This window comes from Panicum virgatum, chromosome 9N (genome assembly GCF_016808335.1).
Source record: "Panicum virgatum strain AP13 chromosome 9N, P.virgatum_v5, whole genome shotgun sequence".
NCBI lineage: Eukaryota > Viridiplantae > Streptophyta > Magnoliopsida > Poales > Poaceae > Panicum > Panicum virgatum.
In genome coordinates this window covers 73,607,792-73,624,935 of record NC_053153.1, presented here as the reverse complement: position 1 = coordinate 73,624,935, position 17,144 = coordinate 73,607,792, and the positions used below count along the sequence as shown (strand labels likewise).

Below are 17,144 nucleotides of genomic sequence, written 5' to 3'. Positions count from 1 at the left end.
CATCTCAATGATTTTTTCTACGATTATGTAATAAGCTCATCCATGGGACTTGATGCAGCGAAGCAGCCGGGCCCGTCAAAGCCCAACAAGCCGGCCCGTGTACCCTCTGTGCCTGCTTTTCCTCTCGTCTCGCGCCGCCAGAGCCTCCAAGCGGCCAAGTCGCACGCTCCGCCGCCGCTCCACTCCATCCCCAAGGACCCCAACTCCCCCATGTCCGTCTAGCTCGTCTCCCGCGGCGCGCCCATCCGATTCAGCCCGTCACAACTCGCAGCAGCAGCTGCCGCAGCCGGAGAAGGATCGAGGCAGGGAGAGAAGCGCGCCGCTGCTGTTCGGCTCGAGCTCGCTCTGTCAATCGATGGCGCTGGCCCATGAGGTACAAGGCGTGTCCTTCCCCACATCGGCTCTCACGCCGTCCTCCAGGACCAGCAAATCAACTGACCGCCTCGTCCTCATCCAATCTCTGCCTTTGTCTTTCCTTGCTTCCTTGCCGGAGACTTGGTTTGATTCCAGATTTGTAGGTCTCATCATGGTTTTACCTTTGGCAGATGGTGCATGATTGATTGAGTTAAAGCAAGGGAAGTCTTCCGGGGTCTTTTGAATTTGCAGTCGATACTGTTTGGACACGCTATCTGCAGCAGAACTGCAGAACAACGAAATGCATTTTTTCTGACGGTTTGAGCCTGCGTTCGCGTTCAGCACTAGCTTCCTCGAGAGCTGAACGAGCCGAGCTGAGGTTTTAGCTCGTTTTGTTAACGAGCCGAGCCAGCTCGTTACAATACCCAACGAGCTAGAACGAGCCGAGCAGTGCCTCCGTTGCTGCCCGCTGCCCCGCCGTCGCCATGTCCTCCGCCGCCGCCCGAGCCCTCAAGTTCGTCTCCCGCGCTGCCTTGTCCTGGAAGCCGGTGAGTAAAGTCAGCGATGCCCTAGTGTTTGAAAATCTTTATATGAAATCCGTATAGACTAACCCCCTTCTGCCAGACGAGGCGGCCGCAGCAAACGCTGGCGGCGACCGTGAGCAGGTCTGGCGTGGGCCTCCACTCGGGCGCGCGCGTCACTGCAACGTTAATCCCGGCCCACGCCGGCGAGGGTAGGTATTTCCTCGTGGACGGCGAGGAGGAGGCGAGGGTGGCGGCGGAGGTGGGGAACGCCGAGCCGCGGTCGCAGCTCTGCACGACCCTTCGGCGGGGCGAAGGCGGGGGCCCGCGGGTCCGCACAGTGGAGCACCTTCTCTCCGCGATGGAGGCGCTAGGCGTCGACAATTGCCGCGTTGAGGTCAGCGGCGGCGACGAGGTGCGTCCACGCTTGCTCTGTTGCCACCTCGTTTTAGCTCCCAACTGCCAATTTGTTACTGGTACTTTAGGTGCATTTGCATAGGTGTGAGTTGTCGATGTTTGATTCCTATGAAACTAAGATTGTTGCAACTTGATGTCTTCTCGATTTATGTGAAACTGGTTAAGCAATGACAGATTCCTTTGCTTGATGGATCAGCACAAGAGTGGGTAGAGGCAATACGAAGTGCAGGTTTGTGTGCGGCCGAGGATACAAGTGGGCAAAACTTGGAGAAACTGGCCCCACAAATTAATGAACCTGTTTACTTGCAGAGAGATGACTGCTTCATAGCTGCATTCCCTAGTTCGCGAATCCGCATCAGCTATGGAATTGATTTCCCGAAGGTATATATATTCACCTCTTCCTTGGGTAATCAGGAAAAACTAGTTTGTTCTGGATATGCAACTGGTTCGTTTCTTATGAATCAATGATGCACAGATTATAACTATCAGAAACAGTTACCAGTATATGGAATAACACAAGGGGGCTGAGGACTTCGGTCACTATAAACTTTAAGATGGATCAGTGTTACCCAAATTTGACCTTTTTGGGCCTTATTTTGTTTCATGTTGGGAGCTTTTCTGTCTTAGCTTTGTTCTAGTTAATGTTATTACCACTTATCTGAAGGATCATCAAATGTTCTTTTTAGAAAAAGGAAGAGGTGCGAATATCCTCACTTGTCTGCATTAGTAAAATATTTGTGATTGGTTCTGGCAGATGCCTGTCATATTTCCTATCTTTTAACTACTTTTGAACTATAAAATGGTGAAAATATTTGAAACATGTTCGTAACTTGAGCAAACTGTGCATTGTATCGCAGGTGCCAGCAATTGGGTGTCGATGGTTTTCTACATACCTGGATGCTAATATATACTCAAGCAAGATTGCTCCGGCAAGAACTTTCTGTATATTTGAAGAGGTCTACTCATACATCTACTATATGTTTGTCATCACTTCCTTTCCATTACGTGCTATTAACTTATATTTCCCTTCTGCTTGCTGTATTTTTGAATTATGCAGATCGAAAAAATGCGTGGTGCTGGGCTCATCAAAGGAGGGTCACTAGAAAATGCTATGGTTTGCAGGTGAAGAATTAATATTCTGGAAAGTGTTACTTGTCTATTTAACCTAGTGCAGAACTACATATTGGTGGGCTCCTTGTTGATATAGGTTCATAAATGCCAATACAGAATGACATGATTTGGGTGTATTTTGACATCTGTAATGCAACTGTAACATTAACCTTTTTTTTTTGCTTCATTTCTCAATACCATATGTTAAAAATGGCTAGAATAGATGATCTTTTTGCTCTTAGAGAATTTATAAAACCGGGAGATGCTTTGTTCGATATTTACCTTTTGTATGAACTAGTTTAGTATGGACATGCAGACCAAGCTTCAAACAATTTTATTTTTGTAGAAGCTTTTTTATCCGTACTCCCTGCGGTAGCTTCACGGTGAATTTCATCCTTTTGTACTAATTAGTTAAATATGAATATGTACTGCTCTACAAAAGCCAAAATTAATATCAAGTCAGCTAGTGGTTGACCATCCAAAATTGGTTTGCCATACATTGCAACTACTAGGACTATTGCAACTGTTGTTTTCTTTGCCCCCTTTCTTTCAAACTTTGCACATTGATGATGTCACGACTTATGACTAGGAATGAAATTGCTGCATCTTTCAAATTCAGTATTTTCTGTTTTTAATTATATCAAATAATTGTATACTACTTTCTTTTGACTATTGGCAGCATGTCTGGTGGTTGGCTAAATCCACCAGTGCGGTTTGAGGATGAACCTTGCCGTCACAAGATTTTAGATCTTATAGGTGACTTCTCGCTTCTTGCACAGAATGGTAACCAGGGTTTCCCAATCGCTCATATAGTTGCCTATAAGGTATGTTCTTTAAATTCAACTATGTGTTTGTTGTATACTTCTATAGCAAGTTAGCAGCTGCCTTTTAAGACATAGGCTCCTCTTCTTTTAATAGGCTAGCCACCTCACAAGTTCCAGGCTCATGCTGCTCCGTACACTAGTTTGAATGAATGCATGCTGAGCCTCATAATATATTCTGCAGCTTTCTTCCATTGGATTTTGTATTGTATAAGTTCACCAGTCATCACTTCTGAAATTACCATTTTGTTGATCTTTGGTTTTGATTTGCTTATCTTCTTCATAATATGATCTTAATTAAAAAAAAGCATGAAGTTTCACCATATCTTAATGATACGGTGAAGGTGGAGGTTGGCCTATGTTAGTTAAACCCTCAAAGTTTTCGTTTGATGTGATTAGTGAAGTTTATTAACTTTTATAAGTTAGTCTCCCCTTTTTAGGGTGTTTAATTTTGTGTATCATAGCTTTGCCTTGCCTTTTCTAGCTTTGGTTGACTACTCCCTTTATACAAAGTTAATTCTCGATACCATGTAGTTGTAGGTACAAAGATTATGTAGTTCATGACAGTGAAAATACCAGACACGTCAGATCGCTAATGGATCAGTGGCCTAGTCAAAGTTAGGGAAAATTACTGTTATCCCAAAGAGTACTGTTCCTGAGATAGGCCAGTTCAACTAAAGCCTTGCAAGTTGCTTTGACTCTCATTATTCTGATGTGACCTTAAACTATAGCCTACCCCTTTTTTTCGTTAGCACATCGCAAGTCGCAACCTCTTGCTTTCAAGGAACATGTGGTTCTGAGATAATAGGCTTTATCTGAAACCATAGCATATTCTCTCGCACCCTTTTTGTTGAAGAAGATTATGTGTAATGGAAACTGATTGTAAATTGTTTGCCCCCCCCCCTCCTTTTCCTTCTACTTTGTTTCCTTGTTTTCGCTACCTTAGAGCTCTGTTGTGGCACCCGAACTTATCTTTCCCTTTTTCCGTGACGAAGGCTGGTCATGCGCTGCACACTCATTTCCTGTGCCATCTGTCTGGAAAGATCACTGTGGACCAAGAAGAGCTTGCTGGACAATGCTGAAATGCACGGCTCCTATTCATCGTAGTAAGTTGTTGGTAGTGGTTAGAAAGCTACAGTTCAGGGTAAGCACCTGATGACCCTCATTTCAACACTTCAGCATTCTATTTGGAGCATTTCCCTCAGACTTGTAGGGTGTGTCAGCCAGCTGTTTGGTGTTCGCGTTGTAGAAAAATCATTTTTGCCGAGCTGTGTACAAATTGTTGAAAGACTGCAACTTAGTACTACTGTATAAGGCATTCCTTTTTGTACCATAGTATAAGTTTGCCGAGCTGTGTACAAATTGTTGAAAGACTTGTAGGCTTAGTACTACTGCAAGCTGTGTACAAGTTTGCAGGCAGTGATGCGACCGGGTATGGTTTTGAACAGCTGAACATAGCTGGGGCTGGACACCTGGACGCGCCAGCAAGCAGACCCCTCCTCTGATCCCGTTTACAGAGCAGAAAGCTGCCATCCAACCCGACCGGTGGCTGTGGCTCGGGGTCGCCGTAGCCTGTGGATGGATAACCACGAACAGAGTTGAGGTGGCATGGCGACGCGGGGGTGGGCGACTGGACCTTGAGAGCGACGTGCTCGCGCGCGTGGGGAATTTGCCCGCTTCGGACGATGCATTGCGTTGCGGTGGCGGCTGATGGGGGGAAAGGCGACCGAAAGTGCAAGGCGCCCAAGGTCGGTCTCTTTCCGCGCGGGCCGCCTCACTTCGTCTCCAGGCGTGTAGCAGCAGTATCTTGGTGTTGCTGCAAAGCCTGAGGAGATACGCTCCTGCTAAAGTTGTTGCCCGTCAGAGATGGTGGCCCGTCGTGGACCCGTAGTAGTCCGGCCCAACGCCCTGTGGCGACCCGCCAGTCGGAAGCCGGGGCTCGCGCTGACGGCCAGCGGTTACTCCCATCTTACGAGCCATCAGACGCATGATGCGCGCGACGGACAGCACGGCGTGTCGCTCTGGCTCGATTAACCGGTAGCAGTAATTCGCTTTTAGCGGGACGGCGACAAAGAAACCGCCGGCGTACGTCCAACGAAACGAGCGACTGGAAACGACGGACGACGTGGAGTAGCCCTCGTCTAAACAAGTGCATGAGCACCAGTTGCAGCAGCGGCGCACTACACCTGCGCGACACCGCCGGAACCACTTGTGCGGCCGTGAGGGGCACGCACAAAAGATTCGCGCGTCAGGTGGGGGGTTTTAGCCACTGCCGGAGTTAACTACTCCGGCTATCCATCCTTTCTCGGAGCGCGCAGAAAAGAAATCGGGAAAGCGAGCGGAGCCCCGAGATTCCCCAGGCCAGCATCTCGCACCGTACGCGCGCATCGCATCGCCACGGGCTCGGCTCGGCTCGGCTTCCCACCCCGTGGAGGCTGCCATACTAGGATCCAAATCTTATCCTCGTATTCTTTTCACGGCTACCGCTACCGGTCAGGCACTCAGGCAGTCACCTGGTCCTCGGCACAAGAGAATTCATGCGAAGCGCATGTGTTTCGAATCAGACCGTGCTTGGTTGGACAAGAGGAATCGCGATCAGGCAGGCACACACATCTCCTAGGTATCTATCTTGCTGACACCAACACCTTTGTACTTGTCTCTACGCTGCTTTGTGTACGAGATGCTGTATTGTTCGTAGCCCATTCCCTGGCTCGCATCTCGAACGGCTGCCCAGCACGTTACCACGATAACACCAATGGAGGATAAGTGTGATGTGTTGCTAATTGCTTTCCGCTTTTCCAGACGACTCGAAAAATGGAGTCGTGAAATCTCAAGAGCTTGTTCCGACAGATGGAGGAGATTTGGTTCCAGGGAAGCGATTCCTTCTTTTCGGCCGGTTTCTACTGCTAAATCCCTAGCTAGGGTTTAGGGTGGGCCGGTGACGCATGTGGTGGTGGCAGTCAAAATCCGACGACGGTTCCGATGCTCCGCCGTGGTGGCCGCTCTTTCCAGTTGGCAGCAGCCGATTTGCTATGCCTGGAAAGTGAAAACTGTGAGCTGAGCAGCACCCTACCGAAATATTGCTTCGGCTGCTGAATGCCTTGCTCAGTTTTGATTGGGACTAGGATGACACGCATCAGTGTACGTGCCAAAATTTCTTTTAGAGATACTAGTACTGATTCAGGTGGCATTGGCGTATGTTATGAACCCCCCCAACACCAATGGTATATATCTCGAATTGTATTTGTTTAAGCTTGCACATTACTTTTGGAGACAAGTAGACCATGCATGCCTGAGTAATCCAGCATGGTACATCAATTTGCAGTATTTTTCTAAGCTTGCACAATATTTCTGCTAACAAGTAGGCCACGCCTGAGTAATCAAGCAGCCAAGTAGCGCGCCAAGTGCCAGGAGAACACATGATTCGATCATCATGCCGTGTCCCTGGCCTGCTGGCTCTCGTGCCAGTCTAGTACTACACACATCTGGCCCTCTCGTCCGCCCCCAGTCCCGTCACATGCAGCGCATCACGCCCGTCACCTCAGAGGATCCGGATCCCCAACCGCGAGTAAACCTTGACCAATCATGGCCGCGTACACGCGCGGTCAGTGAGCGCGGGTCCGCGCCTCCCTCTCCCTGGTGGGGCGTCGTGTGACACACCTTGTGGCCGCGGCTCGCGCCCAGGTGTTGGGACTCGGGAGCTCGTTTTATTCTCTCTTGAGCCGATTGCCGTGTTTGCTCGGCTCCAACCTCCAACAACGAGGATGAGTGAAGTTGATGGTGATCTTCGTGGTTTCTCCTAGCAATGAGTTGACGAGTGCGTGCGAGTATTCTTCAGCTCGTAATCGGGGCGAAATGTTGAGGCAGCTTCTGACAGCAACATGTAGTAGTAGAGCAGATGGGAGTGCCTAATTCTTTGTCAGCTAAAAGGAAATAGTCCTGAAACTTCTGGACATAGCTATTCACTTCGAACCATATTGCTACCTGTTATTTTCTCCTCCAAGATCAAACATGTTTTGTCCAGTTGGAGATTTTTTTTGTTCTCTGTATATTTGTAGAACTAGAACCGAGAGTACCATGCACATGTTTACAAGCTAGAACACGTGGCAAGTGGACAGCACTTGCAACAGAAAAATATACTATACTGGTATTAATAATTCTCATTTCCTAGATATTAGATATACTATGCTTTAGGGCAAATGGTCGTGTAAGGTTGCATATTTTTTATTTCGAACTTGCTCTCAAATAATCAGATTTAATAATAAGTTTGCCCACTTGAGCTAGTTGTCAGATATAACTATTTGCTCTTGAATTCTAGGTTCACCCTCCGCTGGTAATCTTGAAGGATAAAAGCTGACGATAGAGTGGCAGGTCATGATGCGTACTAGTACTTGACTACATGAAAGGGAAAAATAGGTATCCATCACCATCCAAAAGGCAGGGGTCCTCGAGTTAGCACCTTCATTTGTTCGTCTAATTGGAGAGGAATGGAATTTTTAGTGTAGGTAGTTAAGCCGCTTTCGTTACGTCAATAGGACTGGATTATCTTAAGAAAATATGGAGTGGAAGAGATGTAGTTAAATTTTGACTAGAATAGATGTCCTAAATGCAAGAAACAATGGAAAGAGAAAAACCTAGCATCGATGGACAAAAGGGTCAATGCAATCAAGTGTTGTCTGCGCCAAGCCATCAATGGTTCCACTTGTAAACAAATGTTGAAAATTTTAACAAGCATACGAAATAGAGCTCACCTATGATTTTAAAAGCCTACAAAATTTTAACAAGTCCGACTTGTCAGCCAACCAGTCAGCAACGTTTTTCTCTCACACAAATCAGCACCAGCCACCAACCAGCCAACAATACTTTTTCTCACAACAAATCAGCCACAACCAGCTGAACATATAGCTATCGTGTCTCTCACAACAAATCACTTGCACAATGCTTTACATACAACCAATTTTTCCATACACCTCCGGTATCGTATATTTAAAATTTTTAAACCACCACAGTCATGCTTAGTCACCGTTTTGCAAGTGATTACACCCTTCCAATTGTAGCAAGCTTTTAGGCCGGAAATTTCAAATTCCAAAAAGTAGATGCACAAAATCACATCCTAAAAATGGGCAAGAAAGGACTTTCCATAAACATGCAGGCATAAAAAGGAAAGCTCAAGCTACAGTCCAACCATGCAGTACAGCAACACTATTCCTCCTCACCAACTTCAACCCAGGCGCTCCAGCAGAGTCCCGATCCAGCAGTAGTCCCGAAAGATGGAAAGCTCAAGTCCCATGTACGAGGGGGCCTCCAAAAAATTGGAAGGAAATCAAGACAAAATCAACGCGAGCCGTTTTTAAAAGGAAGCACCCGGTAGCGGCCAGCTAAGCGCGCACGCAGCCATCTCGAGAGAGAGAAGGGCGCCGCCGCCCGTAGGGGTGGGCAAAATATAACCGAAACCGATTAACCGAACCGAACCGTTTTAATCGCAAAAGTCGGTTAATTCGGTTAACGGTTAATTTTGCGGTTAAAATTTTTGAGATATTCTTTAACCGCATATTATTTCGGTTTTGATGTGCCACTAACCGATTTAACCGAATTAACCGATTTAGCAAGTTGAGTGTAATATGTATTTATCATATGTCTTAAATATATGTATAATCATGTGAGATATCAAGAATTCTTGGTTTTCATAATTAAGATATCTAAGTGAGGCTACATTAATTGTTTTTCTAGCTTTCTAAGCTTATTTTAGTGGCCAATAGCTTGTAGTTGATGTCATAATTTCATTCTAATTTGCTTGTTATTTATGTATTGTATACATTACGGTTAACCGCAAAACCGAACCGATTTAACCGCAACCGAATTTACGCGGTTAAAAGATTTCTAGCTACAATTTCGGTTAAGAGTTTGTCATAACCGAAATATTTCAAAACCGAATTAACCGAACCGATTTAACCGCACTAACCGAATGCCCAGCCCTAGCCGCCCGGCCGCCGCAAGTGGAAAGCAGATACAGGGAGGAGAGAGAGATAGGACGCGCAGCCGCAGCCCGCCCAGCAGGCAGCAGCAGCGCCCGCCGCGGCGTCATTAGCAGCAGTAACTCCTAATCGCTGCCTGCCCCCGGCCAATCGCGTGATTTACTTGCTTTACTAATCACGCTTAGCGATTTAGTCTCCTCCTCCTCCCTCTTCCCTCCCCCCACCTCTTCCTCCCCTCCTGTATCGCCGCTCCCTTTCTCCCCCCCTGCCTGCGGCCCTGTCCCTGAATCCGCGGCGGCTCCTGAGGCGGGCGGCGCAGCGGCGAGCGGCGAGGCGCCGGATCTGCGGCGGCGATGGAGGCGTGATTTGGGCGGGAGGTAGGCGAGGCGGGGTGCTGGTTTTCCGCCGCGCAGGAGATGGCGGAGGCGCGGGGAGGGGACTTCCCCGTGGGGATGAAGGTGCTGGTGGTGGACGACGACCCGACGTGCCTCGTCGTGCTCAAGAGGATGCTCCTCGAGTGCCGATACGACGGTGAGCTAACTCCCCGGCCCCTCTCCTTCTGCCTCGGCTCGGTTTCATATGGCGTGCTTTGTTCTGTAGCAGGCGCGAGGTGATTGGTTGAATCGATTAAGGATAATATGTTGGCTTCTGTTTCGTGCTTTGGTACGATTTTACCTGTTCGGAGTTCGAGACGGCGCTGCTTTGTGCGATTGATACACCCCTTACGTAAATTCTGGGGAATTTTGAGTTGTTCTGCTATCAATCTAAAAGGACGGGGAGATTCCTAACGGGTTCTCAAGTAAAATTTGACCCGTTTGTATCTGGACGTGGTTTGATGGTATGTATCTGCATAAGGAGGGTGAATAGAGATCTGAGTGGACGAGAAGTCTCTGTACGCGCATGTCTACCATTGCTGCCTGCTAACTCAGAGTGCCCGTGCATTTGAATTGAAGTATTAACATTAGATTTCGAGGTTTCGATCCATCTAAATTTGGATTCCACCAGTACTATATCTGTGGTGGATCGTTGATGCGGCCATCATACCCTCTTACGTCCTGATAATCTTATGTTGGGCATATATTTAAATCCAAATACTCCTTGTATGCCATCTTGCGTTTACTCTGGGTGTATCCATATACGAGAAATCCATAATTCCTTGAAATATTTGTTTCTTGTGATTCTTTTGTGGACACATTACCCACGTGTGCACGGTGAAATAGAGTGGGGGAAGAATCAGGTTGTATTTGTATTGGGCACTGATGCTATTGTATTTCTCCATGTTATATTTGAGATCTTGTGGGCATATCCTTGTGTAACTTAGAGCTATGAAACTATAGCTGTTGGATGCTTAGTTTCAATGGTTATACTAGTTTGATAGGATATATAAGAAAGTGCAAACTACGAGTTTACTTCCGTGTGCTTGATATAAGGCTCTGAATATCAATTGAATCCAAGGCCCTGGGCATGCTTTCCTTACCCATTGTTGTTTCAGTTGACTGACTTCCCATGAACAAACCAAGACCTGTCAGCTGGATATGCGTGAATTAGCCGCAATAAGCAATAGGCCATGATATGTTTCTATTTCATTACGATGCAATACAAATACACTGTGGGTGAATTATCCAACGGTTGTTGTTGCTATTGTGGTTTTGAATGTAATTCGGTCCCTTCTTGTTGCTCCATGACACAATGCTGCATGCTATGGATTTTGTTTGTTTTCTTTTAGGTCCACATTTTCAGTAGCTTTTTCTATTTTGTAGGCAAAGAATCTTGCTTGGTTAGCTTGTTCTTGTGTAATAAGGATGTCTCATTCTCATTTTCCTTTATTTGAGTTGTTGAATTTCCTCGTATATAAATTCTTTAATGTTTAAGACTTGTTGACTTTTCTTCTTTCGTTTTGCAGTAACAACATGTCCTCAGGCTACAAGAGCACTAACTATGTTGCGAGAGAATAGGCGTGGTTTTGATGTTATAATAAGTGATGTCCACATGCCAGATATGGACGGATTCAGGTTACTTGAACATGTTGGCCTTGAAATGGACCTTCCAGTTATTAGTAAGTATATTTTTCCTTTTATATTGTTTACTTTATGTTGCGTATGCTAATCTGTGTTCCTGAAACACATCACTAATACTTGATAAAACTTGCAGTGATGTCTGCTGATTCAAGAACAGATATTGTGATGAAGGGAATAAAGCATGGAGCATGTGACTATTTGATAAAACCCGTCAGAATGGAGGAATTGAAAAACATCTGGCAGCATGTTGTTAGGAAAAAATTCAATGAAAACAAGGATCATGAGCATTCAGGTAGCCTAGATGACACTGATCGTAACAGACCAACCAATAATGATAATGAATATGCTTCCTCTGCGAATGATGGCGGCGATGGTAGTTGGAAATCTCAGAAAAAGAAAAGAGAGAAAGAAGAGGATGAAGCTGATCTTGAAAATGGTGATCCTTCTTCTACATCAAAGAAACCAAGAGTTGTTTGGTCAGTTGAGCTTCATCAACAATTTGTAAATGCAGTCAATCACCTTGGAATAGACAGTAAGCTTTTGCTGCTTGCTTTTATAGTTCTTTTATTTTATAGATGGTAAATTGCTGTAATTCATATTGCCAGTTATGTGTGTTCTTGATTGATTTTGAGTGCTGTTGATTACTGTTAAAAACCTGACCCTTGAAACTAAGTCATCTCTCAAGCATCCTGCTTACATTTATTTTATATTTTCTGCAGAAGCTGTTCCGAAGAAAATTTTGGAGTTGATGAATGTCCCTGGCTTAACTAGGGAAAATGTTGCCAGCCATTTGCAGGTTTTCATTCTGGCCTTCTGATTGCATTACCTTTTTGAGTATACCTTCACATGATTTTGCCACTTGAGGTTCTGCACATTTTGCGCCTCAGTGCTCTACCTAACTTCAATCTGGCTTTGTTAGTGATATAAATAGAGGGCTTTCTGCCATACTGAACTCAGATTTGAGTAACTTAAGCTTTTTTTTATTGTTTCAGGGCTTCTCCATTCTTTTGTTGTAGAATGCAATGTAATTGCATAAAAGAGTCAAACTGTAAATTTTTTGACCAAGAACATTGTGAAAATATGTTGGTAACTGTTCTTAAATGAGGGCAAAACTCTCCATGCAACACTTCATCGAAACATAAACAGCTTTTGGCAGCATTTTCATAAATGTTTAACTGCTGGCATTGCTCTGAAAATTTTCTTAAATGAGGGTCACCTATCCTCCTTTTAAATAGCACTATGGATGACTTTCCATTAGCTTTATCAATTTCTATTGTCTTATCTGTTGAGCTTCAAGTCCAACTAATCCTGTTAGCCTCTTTCCTTTTCGTAGCTGAAGACATGGTATAAATTACGTTAAATAGTGATAGAATTTTCTCTATGTGCAGAAATTCAGACTCTATCTGAAGAGAATAGCTCAGCATCATGCAGGAATACCTCATCCATTTGTTGCGCCTGCTTCTAGTACTAAAGTTGCCCCACTAGGGGGATTGGAATTCCAAGCTTTGGCTGCTTCCGGTCAGATCCCTCCTCAGGCTCTGGCTGCTTTGCAGGATGAACTCCTAGGTCGACCAACAAGCAGTTTGGCGTTGCCTGGAAGGGACCAGTCATCTTTACAACTTGCTGCAATCAAAGGAAACAAGCCCCATGGAGAGAGAGAAATAGCATTTGGTCAACCCATATACAAGTGTCCGAATAACACGTATGGGGCATTCCCTCAAAGCAGCCCAGGTGTTGGAGGATTGCCATCTTTTGGAGCTTGGCCGAATAACAAACTTGGTATGACTGATTCACCAAGCGTGTTGGGAAATGTGAACAATTCTCAAAATAGCAATTTGCTATTGCATGAATTGCAACAACAGCCAGACTCCTTGCTGTCAGGAACCCTTCACAATATTGATGTCAAACCTTCTGGCATAGTTATGCCCTCTCAATCATTAAATGCATTCCCGGCTAGTGAGGGTATCTCGCCTAATCAAAATCCCTTGGTGATACCTTCACAATCACAAAGTTTTCTGGCATCCATTTCTCCATCCATGAAACATGAACCTGTCCTTGCATCGTCTTCACCATCAAACAGTCTGTTGGGTGGAATTGATATGGTTAATCAAGCTTCAACAAGTCAGCCTTTGATTAGTACCCATGGAACAAACCTTCCTGGTCTCCTGAACCGCAGCTCAAATGCAGTGCCTTCACCAGGCATTAGTAATTTTCAAAGTGGGAATAATCCTTATGTGGTTAATCAGAATGCTATGGGAGTTAGCTCAAGACCACCAGGTGTTCTGAAGACTGAGAGCACTGACTCACTGAGTCGAAGTTATGGCTATATCGGTGGCAGCACCAGCGTGGACTCTGGCTTGCTGTCTCAGTCCAAAAATCCACAGTACGGTTTATTGCCAAACCCAAATGATGTTACAGGCAGCTGGTCTCCTTCACAAGATATTGATAGTTGTGGAAATAATCTTGGGCAAGGCTACCCTGGCTCCACTTCATCTAACTACCAGAGTTCCAATGTGACCCTTGGGAAGTTGCCTGATCAAGGACGAGGGAGGAATCATGAGTTTGTTGGGAAAGGTACTTGCATTCCAACCCGCTTTGCAGTGGATGAGGTTGAGTCTCCAACTAACAACTTGAGCCACAACATTGGAAACAGTGCAGACATAGTGAACCCGGACATGTTCGGATTTAGTGGACAGATGTGAAACTTTCTTGAATTTGTAAGTAGGTGAGCACACTTTCCAAATCCTTGTAGCTGATATATTCCTTCTGTAAATATTCTTATTAATTCATCCTAGCGGTGGTAATTTCTAGTGCTATCAACTTTGTCATTATTCATGTTTCCTTTTTACTGAAACGAACTTGGTTAACTCTATCAAAGTCTTAAGTTGCTTGTGCTTTTACGTTTACTGTTTTTGCCTAATGCTATCATTGTTCTAACTGTTGCATTTACAAAGATCCTGTTTGTCATTCTTGATGATTTTTTCAGTAGTTATTCCTTTACTTTTTTATATTGCGAGCCACATATGGGTGTGTGTTTATCCTGAGTTTCTAACATGATGCCAGAATGGCAAATATGCTTGGCCTTTTGAGTTCCACATAAACTGAAACAGATTTTTGTCTTGCTGCAGGTTTGATCAGTGGGCACTGGAAAGAAATTAGTGGTTTGATGAATGGTTGCTCGAATCTTCATTTCATCCTTTTCCTCTGTAATTGGTTTATAATGGGAATAATTTATGTGACAGCATGTGGAATCTTGCTTTATAGAAATTTGTTCAGTTTAAAGAACTTCAAATTATTCAGTCCCCTGTTACTAGCTGCTCCACCTAGCTTTTCATGTAAATACCGATTGTTTCTGACCATCGTAATTCAGCGCAGAAAATTTAATGCCCAGTCGTACTCGTATTATCTCTACTTAAGTAGAAAACATTTGAAATACCAAACCCTTGAAGTTTATACATGTGCGGTTCTGTATTCAAATATACATCTTGCATGCTATACAAGTATATGAAATCCTTGTACGACTTCGCTGACTTTAACCTGTCCACTGGTTAAAGACATAAAGGTACTAGTCAATCATGTGGAATCAGTCACCTAGCTCTTCTAACTACCGATTGTTTCTGACCATCGTAACTCAGAGCAGCAAAATTAAGCTAAAGTCATGTTATCTGCATTTGATAGAATTTTTTTGCTTTTTGGTGTTCTTGCCCCTGCTTTGAAGTGCAATTGTGGTTTTTTCTCTTATTTTTTTAACTTTAGGATTAAGATTAGAAAAGCTTATACAACACCGGCTGAGATGGTCTGGACATGTCCAACGGAGATCGCCAAAGGCACTAGTGCATAGTGGTATCCTAAAGCACGACGGTAATATGAGAGGCTGTGGCAGAACCACCTGAATTATGTGTTGTAAAATTGTGGTTGTAATATCTCTGGACTCGCCTTCGTGCGGGGTATGCTCGTTCGATCCGAGAACCGGTGGTTGTATCGGGACGTTACCCGACAGACCAAGAATTATTCCGTTTGAAGTGCGTTTGCGTCTGTGTTGATGAACTTGCTAAGGTCGCGGTGTGTGGTAGTGCTGGTTAATTTTTTGAATATACTAACCACATGCCGTAAATATGGTACGCGGTAAGCCTAGTAGCCGATTGGACCGGGGAGTGGATATACCTATCAGATTGAATAGTAGTTACTTACATAGAATGGTTAATCAACTAGAATATTAAAAGCTAAAACTTGAAAGTAAGGACATACACTTTATTGCTTTTCAACAAAAGAAAAACCAGAGCCTCACAGAACCTTACACAGTCTAGCTAAAGTGGGCTACGTATACCCGTTGACGCTGTCCGGGGCTTGAGCGGACGGCGGCGCTGTTCTGAGGATTGGGGTCGGGGAACTGGAGAGAGAGCGTGCGAGATAGCGTGAAGGGGTCTTCCTGGTGTCGCTGCGCGCGAGAGTTGGAGACCTGGGGCTCTGCAGCGAGCTCGCCACCGCGATGGCGAGGTGGCGGCTGTTGGGCTCGGCGGGGGCGCGTGGCACGGCAGGGGGGCACCAGCGCGAGCAAAGGGTGGTGGAGGAGGAGCAGCGCGACGCGTGGGCGCCAGCGCGAGCAAGAGGTGGCCAGGAAGGCGGCCCAGAGCGGCGGGTGGCGCGGCGACACGCCGGCGGTGAGAGAGCAGAGAGGGAAGCTGGGGAAGGAGAAAACAGATTGTTTTGCAATTTCTGAAATTTCCAGGGACCTAAATAAAAAACAAGGATAACTTTTAAACTAAAGCTCAAATGGAAAAGTGCTCAACATGAAAGTTGCTCAACTTTTCATACTCTTTATTGCTTTTCAGCAAAAGGAAAACCAGAGCCTCACAGAACCCCCTACATTAATTCAAAATTACACAAAGGTCCTTATAAATTTAAATTAAGCCCTTGTTCAAACAATTCACACATGAAGCATAGCAAACAAATGCAGTTTTTATTGTGCAGACACCTAGGGTGTCACAGAGGCAGGGGCCGGCCGAAGTTGACATGGGAAGAAACAATTAGAAGAGACTTGAAAGACTGGAGTATATCTAGAGATTTGTCCTTGGATAGGAGTGCTTGGAAAGCCGCGATTCTCGTGCCAGAACCATGAATAATGGTCTTCGTTGGATTTCAACTCTAGCCTACCCCAACTTGCTTGGGATTAAAAGGCTTTGTTGATGTTGATGTTGATGTTGATGTTAGGATTAGGATTAGGATTTTATCCTTTATTTTTCATGAGTAATTGAGATTTTGCCTTTGATCTTTATGTATTTGCTCTTGTTTTGACCATAATCGCATTGATTTGTGAATAGTAGAAGGCAAAATTATAAAATTAAGAAAATAGGGGCAAAATCATATTACACTTCGAAGTAAGGGTAAGAATATAAATGCCCCAATTTTCTTTTGTCCCGTACGTGTTTCATGCCTGAACAGATAGTCAGTACAAATCTCACCCAGTTACGTTAGGATGAAACAAAACTACAACTGAAATGCAATTTAGAAGTATATACAGGGGCGAGCCTACCTTATAGCAAGGGTATTCAACTGAATACCCATTGTTTATGGTAAAACCTTTTAAATATGTAGTATATCATATGTATATGGCGCAAAAATACGAATATTACACAAAATAATAAGTTTTCAAACTTCTAGTTTTCTACTTCGTGCTGAAAAATCATAGCAGCCCACATCCCACCCCTCCCCATCTGATGGCCCACGGGTCCATTAGCGGTCAGGTAGCCAGTGAGCTAGTTTGACCGACAGGCCAAGCGCCAATGCACCCTCTCGGTCCCTCGATTCCCAATTCCCATCTGCAAGACCCTAGCTCCTCGAATCAGTGATCACGACGGTGAGGACGCGACGAGGCCAAATGGAGGCAGGGCTTGTCGGTCGTGAGGAGGAATGGTGGTAGGGGCTCCG

At 45.0% G+C, this 17,144-nt stretch overlaps 2 protein-coding genes across 6 annotated transcripts; both read left to right on the top strand.

The window, feature by feature from the left end:
- Positions 1–116: 116 nt before the first annotated feature.
- On the top strand, positions 117–4,585 carry LOC120690985 (probable UDP-3-O-acyl-N-acetylglucosamine deacetylase 1, mitochondrial). Of its 3 annotated transcripts, none has more exons than XR_005682058.1 (8): positions 117–902; positions 979–1,290; positions 1,467–1,521; positions 1,602–1,673; positions 2,150–2,248; positions 2,350–2,414; positions 3,082–3,226; positions 4,219–4,585. XR_005682058.1 is itself a non-coding variant. In XM_039973924.1 (8 exons), exons 2-8 carry the CDS (start codon positions 840–842, stop codon positions 4,303–4,305), a joined length of 978 nt encoding a protein of 325 aa, XP_039829858.1. In that variant the 5' UTR covers positions 120–373; positions 546–839; the 3' UTR covers positions 4,306–4,585. The 3 variants fall into 3 exon arrangements, 2 of the variants coding, with proteins under 2 accessions (XP_039829859.1, XP_039829858.1); XM_039973924.1 differs by having other exon boundaries at positions 120–373; positions 546–902; positions 1,467–1,673; XM_039973925.1 differs by lacking the exon at positions 1,467–1,521 and having other exon boundaries at positions 119–902.
- A 4,667-nt stretch (positions 4,586–9,252) lies between these two features.
- On the top strand, positions 9,253–14,606 carry LOC120688343 (two-component response regulator ORR21-like). 3 transcript variants are annotated; one of them, XM_039970627.1, is made up of 6 exons: positions 9,253–9,729; positions 11,102–11,254; positions 11,350–11,748; positions 11,936–12,012; positions 12,605–13,941; positions 14,345–14,606. In XM_039970627.1, the coding sequence occupies exons 1-5, from the start codon at positions 9,615–9,617 to the stop codon at positions 13,916–13,918; spliced, it is 2,058 nt and encodes a 685-aa protein (XP_039826561.1). In that variant the 5' UTR covers positions 9,253–9,614; the 3' UTR covers positions 13,919–13,941; positions 14,345–14,606. The 3 variants fall into 3 exon arrangements, with proteins under 3 accessions (XP_039826561.1, XP_039826562.1, XP_039826563.1); XM_039970628.1 differs by having other exon boundaries at positions 9,609–9,729; positions 12,605–13,933; XM_039970629.1 differs by lacking the exons at positions 9,253–9,729; positions 14,345–14,606 and adding an exon at positions 9,822–9,861 and having other exon boundaries at positions 12,605–13,918.
- Positions 14,607–17,144: the final 2,538 nt, after the last annotated feature.

What these genes read in the sequence shown, in the direction of transcription:
- LOC120690985 (XM_039973924.1), top strand. Translation starts at nt 840, where the DNA reads ATGTCCTCCGCCGCCGCCCGAGCCCTCAAGTTCGTCTCCCGCGCTGCC. An exon ending in CTGCCTTGTCCTGGAAGCCG is followed by an intron (nt 903 to 978) that starts GTGAGTAAAGTC and finishes CCCTTCTGCCAG; the next exon opens with ACGAGGCGGCCGCAGCAAAC. An exon ending in AGGTCAGCGGCGGCGACGAG is followed by an intron (nt 1,291 to 1,466) that starts GTGCGTCCACGC and finishes AAGCAATGACAG; the next exon opens with ATTCCTTTGCTTGATGGATC.
- LOC120688343 (XM_039970627.1), top strand. Translation starts at nt 9,615, where the DNA reads ATGGCGGAGGCGCGGGGAGGGGACTTCCCCGTGGGGATGAAGGTGCTG. An exon ending in CCTCGAGTGCCGATACGACG is followed by an intron (nt 9,730 to 11,101) that starts GTGAGCTAACTC and finishes TTCGTTTTGCAG; the next exon opens with TAACAACATGTCCTCAGGCT. An exon ending in AATGGACCTTCCAGTTATTA is followed by an intron (nt 11,255 to 11,349) that starts GTAAGTATATTT and finishes TAAAACTTGCAG; the next exon opens with TGATGTCTGCTGATTCAAGA.